The sequence below is a fragment of the Anser cygnoides genome, chromosome 1, assembly GCF_040182565.1.
Source record: "Anser cygnoides isolate HZ-2024a breed goose chromosome 1, Taihu_goose_T2T_genome, whole genome shotgun sequence".
Taxonomy (NCBI): Eukaryota; Metazoa; Chordata; class Aves; order Anseriformes; family Anatidae; genus Anser; species Anser cygnoides.
Window position 1 is genome coordinate 82,989,908 of NC_089873.1, and position 19,679 is coordinate 83,009,586.

Sequence of the window (19,679 nt, forward strand, 5' to 3'; positions counted from 1 at the left end):
ATGCTTTAAAACTAGTCCCACTGCTGTCATTGTAACTGAATGCAGATGCAAGATTTGATAGCCCCAGAATTCAGTCCCAGAGAAGGGCCTCACAACAGCATTTATGAAAGGGTTTTGGGAAGTATTATTGACGGTTGTGCTTTTACAAACAGCTCCTTCACCACATTCCCCACGAATATAACAAAATTCAAGAACACGCACCCAAAGCATCACTGTAATTGACACCACTGTTAGTATTCTTAGCAGTAAGCAAAAGACTGAATGAGAGGGACAACGAACAACCATCCAGTTGCTTCCTTTCCAGATGGTATACGTGTCAGGCAGTAAGAGCATATTGGAAGCTCCCAGACTTAAATCCATCTTGTACATTCCTCAATTGTATGAGTATTTTTATGAAAAGCCAATCTAGGTATTTTGCTAAACACTCATACTTTAAGGCCAGGTTAACACACTATGTAAATAACAGCGCTTTCAACATCAGCTGCTGATCCAAACTTTCTGAAAGTATTGAAACAATTTGATAATTCCTGCATCAAATCTTAAAAGAGCAAGAAACTGATGATACAGTAAATAGCCAGTAAAGAGGTATTCAACAGTTAGGTGACTGAAACAGAATATGGCACCTTTTCTGATACCAGCGTAAGTACTAGTGAGTCCATTTCGCTTCTTCCTGTGGCGATATAACCAGATGCTGAAGACCATGAGAATAATCCAACAGGCTGCACCAATTCCAGCAATAAAGGCAGGCTGTTTTACTACATCAGAAATCTGCTGGGCTAAACTGACTTGATCTTCTGAAGACACAGGGTTTCCATGAGAATCTGGAGGAAAAAAAAAAAAAAAAGACATCCCAAATCTCCAGTTAATCTGGATGAGCAACTGTAAAAGGCAGCATGAAAAGAACCAACAGAACTGTAGTGCTGTTCTTCAAGGCAATATGCTTAAGATTGCTTTTGAAAATCTCTTTTTATAGGTCTAGGTACAAATAGTTCAATTTTCTTACAAGACAGGTATCTCCAAATCTACTGGGTTTCGTTTGTAGTGACTGCCAAAATCAGACCACTAGATTTTTTTATTTTTTTTTTTAATTTTAACAAAGCAACATCAGTTTGGGATAATCATTCAGAAAGTCAGCAAAAAACAGAAAGTAGACAAAACCACATGTATGAAACATGCTTCATGTGTTCTTAGGGCTCTGTGAACGTGCAGAACTCAGATACACATATGTACATTCTCATAACTGAAAATCATAGAACAATTACAAATTCAAAGTTCATTCATGTGAGGTTGATGTTGAGTGATACATTTTAATTTAGCAGTTCCTGACAGATGACTTAAATATCGTATTACAGTCGCACATACTCTTTGCAGTCTCCCATTTTGATCTCAGTTAATAAAAGACTAAATATTTAAGAGTACGTAAAGAAGTAAAAGTACAAAATAACCAATTCTGCCCACTTGACATGGATGACTAAGCTCAAGAATGACTAAAAAGGAGCTCTAAATTGGTAAAAAATAGTCAAACAGTCTCATTATTATTGGACAAGCAGCTCTCTTCAAATGCTGTTTATCCTTAAAAATATTAAATTAAAATGAAGACTGGGTATTTTTCTACACATTTTAAACTTTTTTTTGCTCCTATAGAGAAAGCACCAACAATAATCAGTCTTTTGTTCTCCTTCTGTACTGTACTTTTGCAAAAACCTTCTAGGAAAGGTAATAAAAATATTCAGTTAATGAACAATGCTTTCTAACTGAAATGAAGCAACTCAAAGACAAAATACTGTCTTCCTGATTTTTTACCACTACAGTGAGTGGTTACTGGAAATTTCATTACTGCACAGAGTGAGGGCAAGAATTTGAAACCTTTACTCAGAGCGGATATTCCTTTACACATTCCACAGCTTAGTCTTTGAAATACCCATTTTTATCCTTGTGTAAATCCCATTTTTTTTTGTTTTGTATTTTTAAATACTATGGGTAGTGACATCATATTCTGAAAGAGATTAGTGTTTTAAGGTGAAAGGTGCTGTTATTAATACTATTAATATAAACTATGAATGAAATTAACACCCATTCACTTAAAAAACAACACCTTTTCCCAAAGGACTAACCAGTGAATAGTTTATTTTAATGAGATACATCTTGTATCTTGCTGAAATAAACCTTAAAAAAAATAAAAGAGCAATACAAAAAGGGTACAAAATAACAATAAACCATACAAAAACCAAACCTCCTCTGGAAAAGGATGAATGGGAAATGGTTAAATTAATAACTTTTTTTTTTCAGTGAAGAATTTGAGATTTCAGTTTTTCTGACATACCTACTTGGCCAAGGAATCACTGCTGCCTTTGACCATTACCTTATTGGAAAATTTATTTCATATTTCAGGTCCCTGTATCTTCTGTGATCCTAAGTGCACTGCCTAGCCTGAAAGTTCAGCAGGCAGACTCATTCTTTTCTTACTAATACACTCTTTGTGTCTGCTGGGTTTATAGATTTCATGCCTATTTGTGCAAGGTTAAGATGGGTTGCTTCAGATTTTATGGAGACAGCCAAGTGAAGTTCCACACAAGTGGCCACATGGGCTTAAACGTATAAAGTATACTGTGACTAATGAATTAAAACTGTCACTTTGTTTCTCATCTTTTGTCTCTTTGCAGCTGAAGCCATATTAAGATATGAAATCTTGCATCATCAGTCTGTTTTCAAAATGAGTAACTCTGCTGTTTCTATATTTTTAAACAGATATACTACCTGACATTTCTTAATGGAATAGAAAAAAGATTTCCAGACAATCCATGGTCCTGAATAGATCTAGAAGACTGATAAATGCTTTTCTCTAATCCTTTAAAAAATATATATTTTAAAAAAATAATTAAAAAAATGCAAATTTAAAAGCCAAATGAGAATGTTTTTAAAACATGTCAGTAATACAACCATAAAGAAGGACAGTACTTTTATATACACAAAATACCAAAGGATCTCTTTGTACACCTATTGTTCTAATTTGTAATTAAGATTCAACTCCTGGTATTATTTTGTTAGCTAGTACAAGCATAATAACTGCATAATAATGTTATTTGCTTTTAAGAGGCTTATGCTACACTGTATATAGGTAGATTGTTACATTACATAGGTGGAGTCGTTATATTAACTGGTATATATTTACATATATGGTGACAAGAAAAATGAGTATGTGTACATGTATATTCATATAAACAGAACGACAAAAAAGAACTTGGAAGGGCTTCCAAAAGGTCACATTTGACCCATGTCCTTCTCTTCTTATGTTCTAAAGATAGAAAGCAAGCTAGATATATAGCAAGGGGAGCAAATCTAGTTAACCCCTCATTACTGAAAAATTCCATATACAATGTGTAGGAAGCCTTTCTTTGAGAAGCGCATCTTCACTGTTTGTAACAGTTCCATGAGATCAGTCAGGAAAAAAGCTCTTGAACGAAAAAAGTACCGTTTCTTCATCCCAGGAACCTTCTGGAAGCTTTGCCTGAGATATAAATGGTTCTTAATCAACATTCCTGTTCCTGCTTGCACTCCTCAGGGAAACATGCCAAAATAATAAGTGAACATAAACATTGTAAGGCAAAGTGCATCTTACTGCCAGAGCAGCAGCCACAGCTTATAACGTACTTGAAAATGCCTCGGAGTTGTTGGAGCAGGCTGATCCCACAACTCCCTGAAACCAGCATATTATCACACTGACTCATCCCCTTGTCTTCTACCCTGAGATAAGAACCTGATCTGACTGTGCTGAAGCTCCACGTTTTAAACTTCAATAAAATCTTGTTACAATTCATGTGGAGAAGAACTGGGACCTCTAACTCTCTATGGAACACTTTCATGTAAATAATGTAAAAATCAATGTTTAAAGTGTTAAATGTTACACAAATGATTAATATAGAATCAAGATTTGAACGCCAAAGATTTAGAAAGGCAGGAAATTCCAGGTTCACAGGTGTGCAATCAACTTGATCTTTGTCCTGTATGTATACAGCCTATAGTATGGTACTTTCCAATACATCTGTCTCATTTAGTATACAAAATGTACAAACAGGAAATAGGAAGATATATATATATATTTTGTGGACATTGTTAATTTTGGCAACTCAAAACAAGCAAAACACCTGGAATCTGTAACACAATGTCTGATGTTTCCTCAAATACATGTGCATGTTGCAATATGAAAATATGGTAAAATACTACCAGGTTAAGAATACGCTGCTTTGTAGTTATGCACATTTCCAAAACTGGAAAAAAAAATACATTTTTGCAATTTAATTTTACAGCATAAAGTTTGTGAGGAGATAGCACCAAGCTAGTTTGGAAGTGCTTGCTTGAGGAAAAAAAAAATGTCCCTTTTTATCAAGTCCTTTGCAGGCCACAAGACAAAAATATCAACAAAAAGCCCACCATACAACTATCACACTGGAAGCACTTGAAAGGCTAACAGAATAATATCCCTAAAGGCATCTTAGCTACTTCACAAAGCACATCTCCTAAACAAAACAATTAGAAAAATGATTCAATGAGACGTTTGTCTATTTTGTACACTTAAGACATCCCCTAGTTGAAAAATGCACTCAACAATTATAATTGTACAGTCATCTCAATAAAAAAATGCATAGCATGTATTCATACAAATTATGCATTTATGAGTCACATTAACTGGTGTTGTGGGGCCTTTCAGAGCTGGTACCCTGAACAAAATATGTTGCAGTATGTTCCAATTTCATGACTTATCTGCCAACAAGGATATGTTATACAGCAGAGCTATCATAGGTAGCATCACGTCACTACACAAATCTTAGCCAAGAGACTGGCAAAAACCATTTTCATCTGATAATTCTCACCTTTCTGTACAGTGCATTTTTATAATCTATGTCCTGAAGTCACATGTTGTGACAATAAAAATGTTTTATCATATTTCTCACTATGATTTTTTTTTCTCCACAGCACAGTATTATACATACAAGGATTTATAGTGAGCTGTAGAGAGTTCTTATGAAGTATGTATTTTTTCCTTAGCAGCAAAGCTCTTGTAGTCTTTTGTTACGTAAAATACCAACTTCTCAAACAAACAAAAAAATGGTTTTCTAGACCTTGGAAACCTACAGAAAGCTTTACAAGCTTTACACCTATCAAAAAAAAAAATAAAACAAGAAGATGCATGATTTTTCAGCTGATCTCATGATTTTAAGCACTGAAAGGTAATTCTGAATAACAAGCAAGTATATTGTTGGCTTGTCCCAAGTGGCACTGAAGTCTAGGGTACCACAGCTCAGTGAGCTGCTTCATGTCAGCTGAGAGATGGAAAACGAAAGAGCTTTGAAAGAGCTTTTGTACCTGTCTTTGTAACAGGTTAAGTGCATGCACAAGGTCAGTTATCACAGCTCAGCTGATGCATGGTACTATGATTGCACGCCTCAGCTCTCTGAGAATCCAATTTCTCCTGTCCTCCCCTCTTGTTCTGGAAGGCAGCCCTTGAAAGGTGAAGCTTCCTCCTGTCACACACTCGGCTGAAACCCTGCCCAGATATATTGCTCACAGTCAAGAACCTGGGAGCATCCTGCACTGCACACAGTCTCAAAAATGAGTTCGCTGCGCAAGAGAGTACACTATACTGGAGGAAAAAAAAAAAGTGTTAAATCTCTTCTTCGGACATTCTAGAGCCAGCTACAATCTAGTCTCATGTTTTTGTAAGAAAAAAAAAACATTGATTTTGATGGAAAAATTCTTCAAAAAAAGTAAGTCAACATCTAAATCGCAAAGTATGTCACCTCTGACATAGTTCCAGAAAAAAAAAAAAAAAAGTAGCTATTATACTACTTCAGATATCAAGAATAATATTCCCGAAGGAATAGTTGGGATCAACAAAAGAAAGATAGAAACTAGGGAGTTGTCAGAGGCAAACACACAGTTCCTTGAGCGTATAGGTACAGGGAGTCAGGACTCTTTCAATCCTTCTAAAAGTAGCATCCTTAGTCCCTTTTCCTCCCCCTGCCTGGCCTCCCTTCTCTCTCACTGTAACCATGTTATTTATTGCTGATGAAAGGTGCCAGCTGATGACATCAACAACTTAATTTTCTTTCTTCAGAAGAGCTACCAGAAAGCTGCAGTGTCTGCTCTGCCCCACTGCTGGGAGCACATTCAACAGCTAAGAATATGAGTCTTTGCGGAGGCTGTAAGAGAACTTCTATTCCCTTTCCACAAGGTAGAGCTAGGTAAACTGGAGTCATTCATATGCCTCAAGGATTTTAGCTTGATCTGCGCTCATGAAGAGTACTCCTCTTAAGTTTTAAGAGTAATTTTCAGCAGCCTCCTGCAGTTGCCTGCTGGATGGCAGCACCGTCTAGGTAGTCCTTTGTGCTGCATTTAGCGGCATGGATCCCCTCAAGTTTCTGTTATCCCCTCCAGGTTTTTGTTATCCAATTGTAACAACCAAACCATGGGATTTTTACTGTAGTACCTGTAGATTTGGCCACACCACTTAATTAAAAGCAAGCAATAAAAAATATGAAATCAAACCCCAACCACATATATGACTCTTACCAGGCTAACGGCACACTTCTACATTTGACCACCCTCCAAAGTGTGTGATTGCTTCTTGCCTTCTAACACAGTACCAGTAAGGCCAGCAAGTTGGAAGCAGGCAAAAATCTTATCCTGACAAGAGTCTGATTTGTTTCTTTTTCCACTTGCCAAAACCCCAAAGTGATTAAGTTATGTTATAAATTACACCTTCATTTAGCATTTACATATCATCTGAGGAAAGGGAAAAAAAATGTGATTATGAAGTCTTTGCCTTTCAACCTCTATGCTACCCTGTTATTTTACACGGCTTAATTTAAATTTTTCAAAATCCAAGCCATTCAAAAAATTTGAGTGGAAAGCTATAGGGAGCTGCAATAGGGAGCTGGTTGTAGGAAAGCACAATCCAGCAAATAATTATGACTTTTTTTCAAATATTAATTGAATATCACATAGACCATATGCAATTTAGTCTTAAAATCTCCATGTACTTGGGAATTATATACCTGCGTAAGTGAAATAAGTTAAAGATAACCTTCCTTTTAATAGTCAAGGAAACGTACATGTAATTTTCTGGAGAATACGTTACTTGTTCACTCTTGTTTTCACACACAATAATTATAGTATTTTAAATACAAAAAGTCAAATAATAAGGAATATCTACTAATGATACAAAGATAGAAAGGGATACAAATTCCAAACCAACACGATGAGTTTGCCTGTTTGTTATACATAAATTACATACTGTAATGATAAAGTAGTCTGAGACAGGCATATTGGTAAAGCATTGTATGACTGTACCTAAGGCTACTATAAATATTCTTCAGCTAATGAAAGCAAAGATGCATTTCTCCCAGATACATCCAGAAAAATGATGAAGATCTGCATTTACGACAGAGGAATGTTTGGTGTAAATGAAGTTAGGAGGTCAAAATAATTTTAAGTCATCTGTGTACCTCTTGTTCCTCTTCCGGGGTTATTTACTAGCTTTCACACATAGCTGACATTTATTGTGCCTAATGGTAGCATGCTCTTGGTTTTTCTCAGCAATAAAGAAAGATAAAATCTGATCAAGACAAACCAACTCTCTAACCAAAAGTGAGCCAACACTAGTGATTCATACTCCTCTAAATGTTTTATTACACTATTCCAAAGTGTGAAATTTCACTGAAAAAATCAACAACCAAGAAACGCTGCTAAATTAGGAGACCGAAACATTTACATTGTTATAATCCTATCTTCAGGATGCAATTCTAGGACAAGTTTAAAGCCAGAAATGCCAAATCCTGCTGTTCCAGAGATCAGGTAACACTATCTATTTCACCTGTCCTGAAAGTATTTCTGGTGCCATAAAAGACAAAAGCAAGCAAACAACATTCATCAAAACCAATAGACAGAATTACCAGCAGACTTACCTAATTGGATAAACTGCGGATCACTTTTCACTCCAGGTCCTGCCCCAGTACTTGCTGCCACTTCCACGCTGTATCGAATACCAGGAACGAGGGAGGGGATGACTACAGAAAAGGTGGAACCATCTACCGTTTTGTTTATATGGTATCGACTTTCATTGCCAAGACACCAAACCTGCAGGGAAGTAAGTGTATTGTATGTATAAATGTTTAAAATTCAACGGTGGAGGATAATTAGAAGGCAGGTTGACCCATTTCCTTCTGCTGGATAAAAATTTAGAATTTATCAATATTCTAAAATCTGTAGTCATGGATCACCATCCTTGGCACTCTGAATACTGGAAAGATATTTCTTGTTCCAAAGAGCAGATCCAACTACTAATATTATTTGATGGGTTTATCCTAATTCATTAAACCTATGACAACAGTGCTAATAAAACTAAGTGTTAGTAACATGGAACAAGTAAGAGAGGTCCCTTAACAAAGAAAATCATTCATATAAACCACAAAGTAACAGCATTCAGTTAAACGAACTTGCAATTCTCTTGTTCAGGAATCCTTCATCAAGCAAGGCTTTCTTTACTGAAGTGCAAGGGCAAGTCTTTCAACACGACATCACAAGAGAACTGATATCATGCTGGAATCAAAACGTTACCTTTTTTTTTTTTTTTGAAAATGGTAGTGAGAGGCAAGGGTTGAGTCATATATGCCATTTTCTATTGAGAGACAACAGTATGATGTCAGATTTCATTTTTGGTTGTAATTAGGACACAGGTCTTCAATTCACCATTTTACAAATGCATTATATCTAGTCACATTAAATGACTGGGAGAAACAATGTGATATTTTAATCTCCTTGGGCCTGCTCTATTTGTGTGTCAAATGTTTTTTAAGAGTATGGCTGAGCACTGAACTACTACTAAAAGTGAAGTAGCAGATTATCTAGATCTGTTAAAAAAAAATGAAGCTGTGTTGTTTTCTTTTTTGTTAATTTTCCACAGATGTACTGCTCTACAATGAATATTTATCCAGAAATTTAAATTAGTTAAATTCGGTGCCTTATTTGTAAAGAAGCAAACTTTCCTGGGAATGTCAGCACTTTTGAACCTGTGCTGATCGTGCACTGGAGGGAAGACTGTGCTTCTGACATACGGAGCTCCTGAAAGATTTACTACCCAGATAGCCGTTCTTAATCCCTTGTGCAGTTCTGCTGCTGTAGAGATTGCCATGTGAGGGAGCTAGAGTTTCCATTACAGAACAATTGCTAGGGCACTTTCCATAGACTCCTTTTTCCTGGATACCGTAAACTTTATTTCATCTTCAGGACACTCTAAGACCCTTTGTCATTCTCCGGATGCCAAGGACTGAAACAAGGCTAGCAGGACACTGTGAGGATCTGAAATATATTTTAAGCTCCTTTGAAATAGAATCCCAATGCAGCACATATAGAACTGCTTCTGTAAAGCGGGTCAGAGCACACAAAAAGAACAGAAGAGGTTCTCCTTTTTATATTCTGATATTAAATACAGACTGTTTCAGGCAGAAGTAGGTATAATTATTAGTAACACTGCTCTTAAATTCTGAAGGTCTATGAAAATGCTATTATTTAAATAAGAACTTGACAAAGTGAGGAACAAAAGATTTAAATATCTGCATTTTGACAAGTCATTTTCACAGGAATTGTTACTGCCACCTTGTACAATAGTGCATATGTGAACAATAAAAACAATTTATTATATATTTGCAACTATGCACTACTTATCTGTAAAAATGCTTTGTTCTTAGGAGCTCAATTAAATGCAGAGATCCACAAATCGAGAATGGTAAGTTAAATATCAGGTTGTTCAGTGCTTGCCAGTACTATATTTGAATGCATACCTGAACAGGTAAGTTAAAACTAAATTTTAGAATGTTATGAAGGAGGGATTCATACTCTAACAGACACATCAGTGAAGAAAAATTAGTATAACAAGGGAATTTCTAACTTCATCTAGGAATGACCTCTGCTATGGTTTGAATTCCTGGCTTTTTGTGTGTGCTACTGGCACTTCTCCAATTAAGATGGTATCCTCCTTCCTATTTGTCTTATCCTTTAATTACATAGGTATATTCTTGCCTTAGAAACTCCAACCCCCAACACGCATACTTTTTTTCTGGGGGAAAAATGTGAGATAGATAAACATCAAGAAAAATAAATTTACAAGACTTCCTTTTACAAGGCTTCCTTTTTTTAAAAAAAATAAGTTAATTGTAGATCATTGTTTTTGCATTTTTAGAGAAAAATCTTAAATATATACTGCTCAAATAGCAACTATATATATATTTTTCATTGTGTCTGTTTTCTGTCTATGGTGAAAAACACAAAGGAAATTTATGCAACGCACACAATAAACATAAGAGAAATGTGCCAGTGTGCCACCTACTGCTACACAAGCACTACAAGACGGCTTTCTCTGATACATGGTAGCTTATTACCTCTGAATGTTAGGAGGTATATTAGGTATTACATCTACTTGGAAATATGAATTTCCTGACCTTTATTGTTTTCTCCTTACAACCTTAAAATTCCTCTAATGCAGTTTCTCGATGGAAATAAATCCACCTCTTCAGGTCAAGGTCTGTCTTTAAATAAAATAACTTTGCAAGTACTTTTTTTCCAATTACATTATATATCTGAAACTAAGCCACAAACAGATTTTTTCTTTTTACCATTTGACCAGTTTCTGAAAGGTGTTTTATTATTCTAAATTGACCATGACGCTTAGTGATCTCTTCCCTTTTCCATTTCTACTGAGAAAAAACAAAATAGCAGAATGAATTTTAAAGGCTAGGAATATATGTCTATAGCACAGTGTTTTACCTGAAAAAATAGCCCAGAAAATTTCATTTAAAAATTTCTCTCAATAATGCCCATATGCAGGGACTGAAACAGATGAACCTGCCACTTATTGGCTGTAAAGCTTACTTGATATACACAACTAGATATTTAAAATGTCTGTAGCTTTCTTAGGAAAAACAAGCTTAATTTAATTTGTTACATAAATTAGCTCAAAACAATTTGAACTGAAAATACAGTGTCTACTGCTACATGAACGTCAAATAAATATTTTATAATGTACTTACAATTTGTTAAAAATTATATAGCATAATGAGAGCTGTGTTTGTGTAACAGACAAGAAAAATTCTATACGCTTAATACATTTAGTATTATGCACTCATTCTTTACTTGAAAGTTTTCCATTTAAGTACCCAGATACAAGTAAATTACTCAGATATTAATACTGTTAATTATTATCCCTGAGCTTTTCATCTTAGTAAACCTGTTCATATTTATTACCTTAGCCAATGTCTTTTGAGTCACAAAATGGTTCTCAAACAGGTATAGTTCCTTCTCAGCTTGTGTACGCATTTCTCAATTTATAATAAAGACAAGAAGGTAGTTTTAATTATGAGTGTTGACCCTTTGCTTTGATTTAATAGAGGCTGTATTAATTGCTTTCTACCATTTAGACAGAATTACTAAATATGGAGTTTGATCCAAAGTCATTTTGCATTCGATGTGCTCTGACTTTAACCAGTAGATGGAGCCAAGAATCCACAAACAACTTACCCGTCAGAACCCAGCCAACACTGCCAGGGGACACAGGCATGTAAGTATTACCTTATATTCTTGAACCATTCCGTTCTGGTTATCCTCGGGGGGTGGCTGCCAGGTGACCACAATTGCAGTCCCGTTCCCATCATTTTTAGTTACCGAAACACTCTGAGGTGGAGCACTGGGCGCTGTTCGTTTGGAGAAAAGGATTGAATACGTCAAATGCAACAGTGAGGGGTATTTTTTTTTTTTTTTAAAGGAAAACTGGTTTCTGGGCTACACAAATACATTCATTTACTCTCCAACCTTCCTTAAGGGCAATTCTGCCCACAAGCTAAAATTATTATTACAATAATCAATGAAAATTACAAGGTAAGTGATGTGAACCTACAGCCAGGCTCCTAATTTCTGTTGCAGTCTCTCTGTAAGATAGAAAAAGACACGCAGGCCACCAGACTCTCCAAACTCAGATACCCATTACATGACACAGTCCTGAGCACTGAATTCCTTATTGGTCTCAAATCATCTCATCCAGAATCAACAGTTTTGAAAAATAAAGTCTGTAAATTGACCCTAAATAGAATGTTAAACCTTAGTTCTCTAGTGTGTAAAAATTAATGAGTAATACAAAACTTGTTAAAATCAAGACTGAATTTGTTTCCATTGACAGGTTTACATTTTGCATTTTAAATAGTCTTTCTAAAAACTGGATGCTTAGTTGATGCTTAGGATGAACATAGTTAACTACCCACAGAAATAAACCAGAGCTACACCGTATTTATACCAGGTAGGAAGAAAGAAGGCAAAAGGTATCACATCCTGCCAGAGGCACTGAAATCCCTGTTCTGATACACCGGCCACCTTGCATACTCATTATGCCTGAGATACCAGACAAGCTACAACAAAGGGAACAGCTATATGAACCTTCCCGTTTTAGCATGTGTTTGAGATGGAAATACATAATTTAGCTCACTATATCTGTTGCCCTCATTCATCTTTTCATTTTGTATTACTGATTGATCCAGATATAAAAGCTTTCTAAGAATGTGGTTTCCATTCCCTCAGCTATAGCACTTTGATGATTTCTGTGGTGTCTGCTATCTACTCAAGATAGTGATTAGTAAGTGCTTGAATCTGACAGAAGTCACTTGTGACCAGACCATGAACTCAGCAGGGAGGAGTGCACACTGCAGTGAAGATAAAAAGCACATTTCCCATTGTCTGTTGAAGGGGGGGTTTGCACATCCCTCTCTCTCTGTCTCTCACACATGGTTCTGAATATTTACTTCGATGTCACCAAACAATTCACTTAATGATCAGTCCAACACAGTCTCCTCTGCTGCTGATTGCTCTTCTCAAACAGCACGCACTTCAAACAAAATCAAATAACGAACATATCAGAGAAAAGCAGGCCAGGATACTACTTCAAAAAGGAAAGATGAAGACAGTCTGGCTCCTACTTGCCTTCTTCTAGGGTTTTTGCAAATTTCACTTCACTATCTGCTCCTTGAAACTCATTAAAAAAGGGGCGGGCCTTAATTTCATAGTTTACACCTTTCTTCAGCTCTGGAATGATAACACTGTTTTTGGTTGGAGTCCTCACTTCAAAAATTAACCACTCTGACTCTCCATAGGATGCTGGTGTAGGCCGGTACAAGATTTTATATCCTTGAATATACTGGGATTGTTGGTCCACCTGGCAAAACAACAGAAAGACACCCATTTAGAACACACAACGCTTTGTTTAATAAACAGGAACTGTGGATGTTGTCTGTGACTTTAGTCCTTGAACTATCCATTTATTTTATTCAAAAGAACAAAGCTGAATGAGACACAGGCTCCTTGAATTACAGCAAATTACAGGTCTGATTCACAAGTGCATTAATCTGTTTGATGCTGGTAGAACTGCACAAGTTTCGGTAGATTTATGAAAGCATTAAAGGGGGATAGCAGAGTTGTATAATATACCCTAGCTCTGTGAAATGAACCACCTTTACATCCACGGAGAGTCTTGCCAGAATTGAAGGAACCCAGCACACACACTGCCCACCCCAATCTGCTCTGCAGAATGGGGCAAGGCAGGTGGGCGAGGCCAGGGGAGCGATGGCTCTGCAGTGCATGCTGATGAACACAGATCAAACAGCAAGTCTGCCAGCTCTCCTGAGGTGTGGAAGCATCCCAAAATTCATGAAATGAGCACTGCTTCCTGCCTGCTTCCTTCTGGAGTCACCGATTTAAAAGGGCAGCCAATTGGCACTATCTACATTGTTCTGATGAGACTGGAGGCTGTCAAAGGACAGATTTGTCCAAGCACTTGCTCCACGATCACTGACTCAGCAGGAGGCTCCTCTGCTGGAGGAGAGGAGATGTTTTCAGAGTGTTCTGAAGAGGCTCACAAAAATCAATATGGTAATAAGGATGAGACTTGGTAAAGCAGATCAAAATGATATTCGGCAGTCCCAAATAATTTGAGACTGAGGCCATTTTATATTGCATGTATGAAGAAATAGACCTTAATGTAAATAAGGACAGGATTCAATGTGTTTGGCTATAACTGCAACAGAAAGTTACTTTGTAGAAGTGATCTCTTGTGGAGCATTAACTACCGCTTTCAATTTCTGATGAATAAGGAACTCCAAAAACAACAATAAGAAACTTTAAAAAGGTGCACCAGATTTTCCCTTTTTTCAAAAATCTTATACAATGGTATAATAAAACTGTTTGCTTGCTATTTTACTCCAAAAAACCAACATCTTTCATTTTTAATAATCACGTAAAGAATGTGTGTGTTAGTTAAAACTGAGGTAATGCTTACTTTTGAAATTGCAAAGAAGCCACAGGCCACCCAAGAAACTGACAAAAATTGGCTGTCTGGAAAAGGTTGTTCTGTAAGTAAAGGTCAAACAAAATTGTGCTAGGAACCTCAAGGTTGTTTTAATGTTATTAGTTAAAACAGGAGATTGCCTACTGCAGGTGGCCTTACTGCACGTGACAGCATAACTACACAGCTGATATTACCTTGCAGCACTGAGGAGCCCTGGTCATGGACCAGGACTCAGTTGGGCTAGGACTCTTCTACAAAGTCAAAATGCCTTTGTTCTTGCTCAAAATGTTCTGTCACAGCATGACGGGGATTACACCCTGTGCTCTTCCTGCCAATATATTGACTTGTACAGATGGAGGACATCAACAGACCTATAATCTTACTCTCATTCGATTTATTCCTGCACTAGTATAAGTTTCCCCCATTTTTTTCTTCTCTCTGCATTCTGTTTTAAAGCTGGTCTTCTTTGAATTAGATTTCCGTTTCTCATTATTTGTAACTTCTAGTTTCCCATATTGTTCTCTCTCCTCATTTCTACCTTTTGGTTGCCAAATGTTTCCCACAGCAAGACATTTCTAACCTTTCCTTCACTGAGGCCCCAGTCTTTTCTAAGCCTACTTGAACCGTTTTCATGTATGTTCTCATTTCCCTTGCTTCAGGGCTTCTACAATGTTGCTTTCTCACTCTTCCATTTTCTCTACTATATTCTCCACATGACCAACTTCCTGCTTCCTTCTGTCAGATCAACATCAACAGAACATCTCAAAATTGTTATTTTTGCATCTTCTCCCTGTACTGTGTGCATTCATAGCACCATGGAAAGAAGAATACGTTCAGATGAGGCTCTATTAGTTTGTATGTGTTTCCCAGTATGTATGTAGGACAGAGGCAACAGTTTCAAAGAGAATTATGTAGTATTTCCCTCCAGTGGGGTCTGACAGATGGGGAAGTTCCCAGGCTATCTCATTAGGGGACTCATACACTTCCTACTGAAACCAGTGCAAAATCTTCAAATGATTTGACTTATGAAAGTTTTGATCAGTCTGTTAGTTTCCAGAGGAGAACTTGGAAACACTCACCATGTGATAAGCAGCACTCCCTACAGAGGGGAGCAATGGTGAAAATGGGACAAAATTTAATGAAGTAGGAATACAAAGCCCAAGCAGCACTCAATCCAAAGAAAAACAATTTCAGGTGTACAAACTACACACCTCTTAAAGTGTGACTCCACAGCACTTAGAGAGTACAATTCATCAATGTATATAACCACCACCATGACACAGATTTTTACTTACAGTCCAATGAACTTCAATTGAGGAAGAAGAAAGGATAGTAGGGTTGTGCAGATGTAGTACCACATCACCTAGTTCTCTCTGGACCTGCTTGTGATCCACACCCTGACTTGTTGGTGGAACATCTGTAATAATTTAAGATTCCATTCTCACAATATATAATTGTTAAAATAAGCATATGTAAATACAAACAAGTGTATCAGAAAACATATGATGCTTTCATCAGTGAAGCATATCCTAAGTACTTCCCAATAATGTAAGAAAAATCTACATGAGTGTTGTCTTGCTCTTCTGACATTTGGTCTATTTAAAGCTAAAAGGATTGTTCATACACATGAAGCAATAAATGCCTCTCAAAATATGCAATAGTACAATGGAAACACGTTTGCTACATGCAGAGCTCTTGAAAAGCTTATTCAGCTGAAATGGAATGACTGTCCTAGACATATATAAAGTCTATACAGCAGTCACTAATAGGGTGTCTAAAATATACATTTACTATGGACAGCGGAGGAACATAGTTTCTATGTTGCTTTCACATGTCTTCCTTTGATCACTTCATTTTAGCAAATACCATGCTGACAACAATTAAAGTCACAGACTCGGAAATTCACGGAAAGTACTTAGAGTGATTTTTTTTTTTTTTTAACAGAATTCCAGATACAGGGTAATGTATTACGTAACTTTTGCTCTAGCCTACTACTTTCTCTGTCTGAACTCCTCTTGCAATTGGGTAAGATCAGAAAATCTTCAAGGGTTCTGTTCTCGGAAGACCTTAGTAACTTCCACACCTGTCTGCTCACAAAAAGGGCCAAAGAGACAGTAGAAAGAAACCATATATATATATATATATATATATATATATATATATATCCATCTACAACTACTCAAATATGTCATTGCAGGTGCGTAGACTATCTTGAAAGCTGAGGTTTGGATAGTGCTGTTTGTAAAGCATGTATGTATGTAAAGCATACTTTTTGCATGGTGGACATATTCTCAGTTTACCAACTTTTTACACCTTTCTTTCCAAAAATGTAGTTCTCCCATTTGGGAATACAAAGCCTTTGCTACTTTGCAGTCTTGTCATACAGTTGCCTCAAACATTTGCAAGATGATGAGATTTCTCTAATGTTAATAAAGCAAATTGAGGGTAGCATACAGTCAATAGGTGACAAATTCAGATTCTTAGCAAGGAATACTGATAAGCACAAACACACACAAACCAAAGAAACACCACTGATTCACCACTGTATCTATTTATACAGTCCATTTATCAGAGCATTTCCCTCCCTTTAATGCTTTGAGAGCATTAAAGATAGACATTTCTGTTTGGAGAGTTGCCTAAATCTCGTCCTGCTTAGAATATTACAGGAAAGTCAGTTGAGTAATTAGTAATATTCTTGCTACTAGTCATAAAAGATGAGTTATCAACAATATGACTAAAACTATTAATAGCCTCAGTCTTTTGCACATCTGTGGTATTGAATGGTGTATATCATCTATCCTGTTTTCTTGATTAGGCTTTGAAGCTTCCAAGACAGGGACTGTGAGTGAGTATACTAAAGCATGTTGTTATTTTGTCAATGTTAGTCAAGTCTAAAGGTTAAGGTAGGTGAGTTTCCTGATCTGCGTATGAATTTTGGACAAGACAATAAATACTTAGGAACAAAAGTTAACTGGGAAATTTTTGAACTTACTAGCTCAGACTAAAAGCTTGTATAAAGCTAACCTTACAGAACACGGAAATGTTTATGGAAGAAGAGTGGAACAGCATTAAAGAACATGACACTTTATTATGCTTCTTACTATTTATGAAAATTTTATCTGTTGGCCATTAACTTTGCTCTTAGGTTTTGCATGGTCTCAGTTCTTCAGCTCTACTAGATCTCAGAGGACAGGTAAACTTTTTTTGTACCATTATAAACAACTCATTTCTGTGAGTGAACAAATATTCTGCCTCATTTGCTGTTTATCAGTCAAGTCAGTGATCAGTTCATTTGGGACATTCAACCCTGATACACATCTCGTCTCTTCAGATGAAACTACACTGCATGAAAAATGGACTCATATAGAATGTTGCTGCTTACCTGCATAAAAACACTTTGCCCTTTGGGGAAGACCTAGGAACCCGTGTAATTCCTATTTTCTATGTGGTCATAACTCTGCTGTCTATATATCCAAGGAAATTGCTACCCATCAGGAGAAATGCATAATAACAAAGGATAGCAATATGAAACTGCTCACTCCTCATGGGAGATGAGAAAAACTTGCCTTCAGAACAAATGAAAATTTGCTAACAGAAAATGCTATGTTTTCTTTAAGGAACTTCCTTCCAAAAACAAGTATATACTTACTTTTGCAAACAAAGGAACAAACATACAACACAGGTGCTCTTAATAAGCCCATGGGTCAAATTCTCCAGTAAAACAGGAGGAAAAAAAAAAAAGGAAGATGATCTTTATCACTTTTTCTTTGGAAAAGAATATATTCATTTTCTTTCTATTTGCTCATAATCAAGGAAAAATGCAGGCTGCTATGTTGCAAAGTATTATTTCCTGTAAGTTATTGTAAGTGTCATTTATTTTTTATAGTGAACACACGGTTATTTTAAATTTTACATATGTGGATTAAGTCCATGGCTGGAGTCAGCAGATGACTCTTTAATTTGCTATAATACAGCCCTGTCTTACACTTGGCTGTCTGTAAATGTCTCTTTTTCCTATTGTTTCACTTTCAACAGTAGCACTACTGCAATACTTCTAATACACTGCCTGAAGTTCTTCTTTACTGGCCCACAACTCCTAATTCCTTCAAATTTAAAATTTCTATCTTTCTTAATGCAGCAGAAGACAAATCACATTGCGTGCTATTTCTCTCCCTGTCTCATTCCTAAGCCTCATTTGATTCACTGGACATAATAACATTTCCATGGAATTTTAGGTTTTGTGTGATAACTTCAAAAATCAGAGAGTACTTCTGTTGTTAACAAGAGCTATTCTGCAGGACGTAACTATCTTTGGATAACAGATACTAGGGTTCTCTTGGGGAGCATGATATGCTGTCTACGCAGCTTTTAGAGTCTGTGTTATAGGGAAATACAAGTTTAAACAATGCATTTTACTACGTAGCATATATTATAGCCAGTATAGATAGACAGTTGAAAGCTAGTAAAATTTTTCCATGTAACATTTCTCAGTTAACTTGTGACAGTCACTTTGGACACCTAAAATGTTCAATATCTAAAGCTTACCTTGAGTTTTCACTGGATCAGATATTTGGCTTGGGTCACTTAGTCCATACGCATTTGCTGCCCTCACGAGGAATAGATAAATTGCATTAGGTTTTAGCCCTTTAACTGCAAAACTCTCTGTTTTCACATTTTCAGCTACAGTTTGCCAGGTGCTACCAGATGCATGGCTAAGGATAAAACACACACAACAGCAGGTTAGCACGTGCCTCTTTAACAATATATTATATATAAACATAAGTACAGCATGATCGCATGAGACTCGTATACCTGAAGGCCTCAATTATGTAAGAGGTTGGAGTTGCACCTGAATTCAAATTTGGTTGCCATGACAATGTTACTGTATTTCTGCTGACATCTGTAACCTCAGGTTTTGATGGAGCACTAGGAATCAAGTTTGGGTCAGTGGGTCTTGGTGGCTGCACTGGGACTCCAAATTCTAACAAAGGAGAGAAAAATGCTGAGTATAGACAGGAAGAAGCTGTAAGCTAAATGCTGTTCACATCTCACCTGGCAATTTATGACAGAGTCGCATAACTACTACAATTCAATTTCTGACTTTCTTTTATGTATTTTCCTCCATGCAGAGAAAACCTAATTGATTTACCTTGGACCTCTATGTAAGCACTCCATGTAGCTTCGCCACTTGGTGTTGAAGCAATGCAGGTGTACCGACCGGTGTCGCCTAGCTGAGTGGGAAAAGAGAAGAATAAATATTTGAAACAATCAGGCACTCAGTGGGCTAGAAAAGTAATTA

The 19,679-nt window shown here is 36.6% G+C and overlaps 1 protein-coding gene across 3 annotated transcripts in view; it reads right to left on the reverse strand.

The window, feature by feature from the left end:
- ROBO1 (roundabout guidance receptor 1) overlaps window positions 1–19,679 on the reverse strand; it is a 704,094-nt gene that overhangs the window by 37,852 nt on the left and 646,563 nt on the right. For all 3 annotated transcript variants that reach the window (XM_048080853.2, XM_048080848.2, XM_048080849.2), the window contains 8 exons: window positions 19,530–19,611; window positions 19,193–19,361; window positions 18,926–19,092; window positions 15,676–15,797; window positions 13,021–13,252; window positions 11,623–11,744; window positions 7,965–8,136; window positions 624–821 (listed from right to left, as the gene is read on the reverse strand). In XM_048080853.2, coding sequence (XP_047936810.1) covers window positions 624–821; window positions 7,965–8,136; window positions 11,623–11,744; window positions 13,021–13,252; window positions 15,676–15,797; window positions 18,926–19,092; window positions 19,193–19,361; window positions 19,530–19,611 — 1,264 coding nt within the window. The remainder of the gene's footprint in view (window positions 1–623; window positions 822–7,964; window positions 8,137–11,622; window positions 11,745–13,020; window positions 13,253–15,675; window positions 15,798–18,925; window positions 19,093–19,192; window positions 19,362–19,529; window positions 19,612–19,679) is intronic.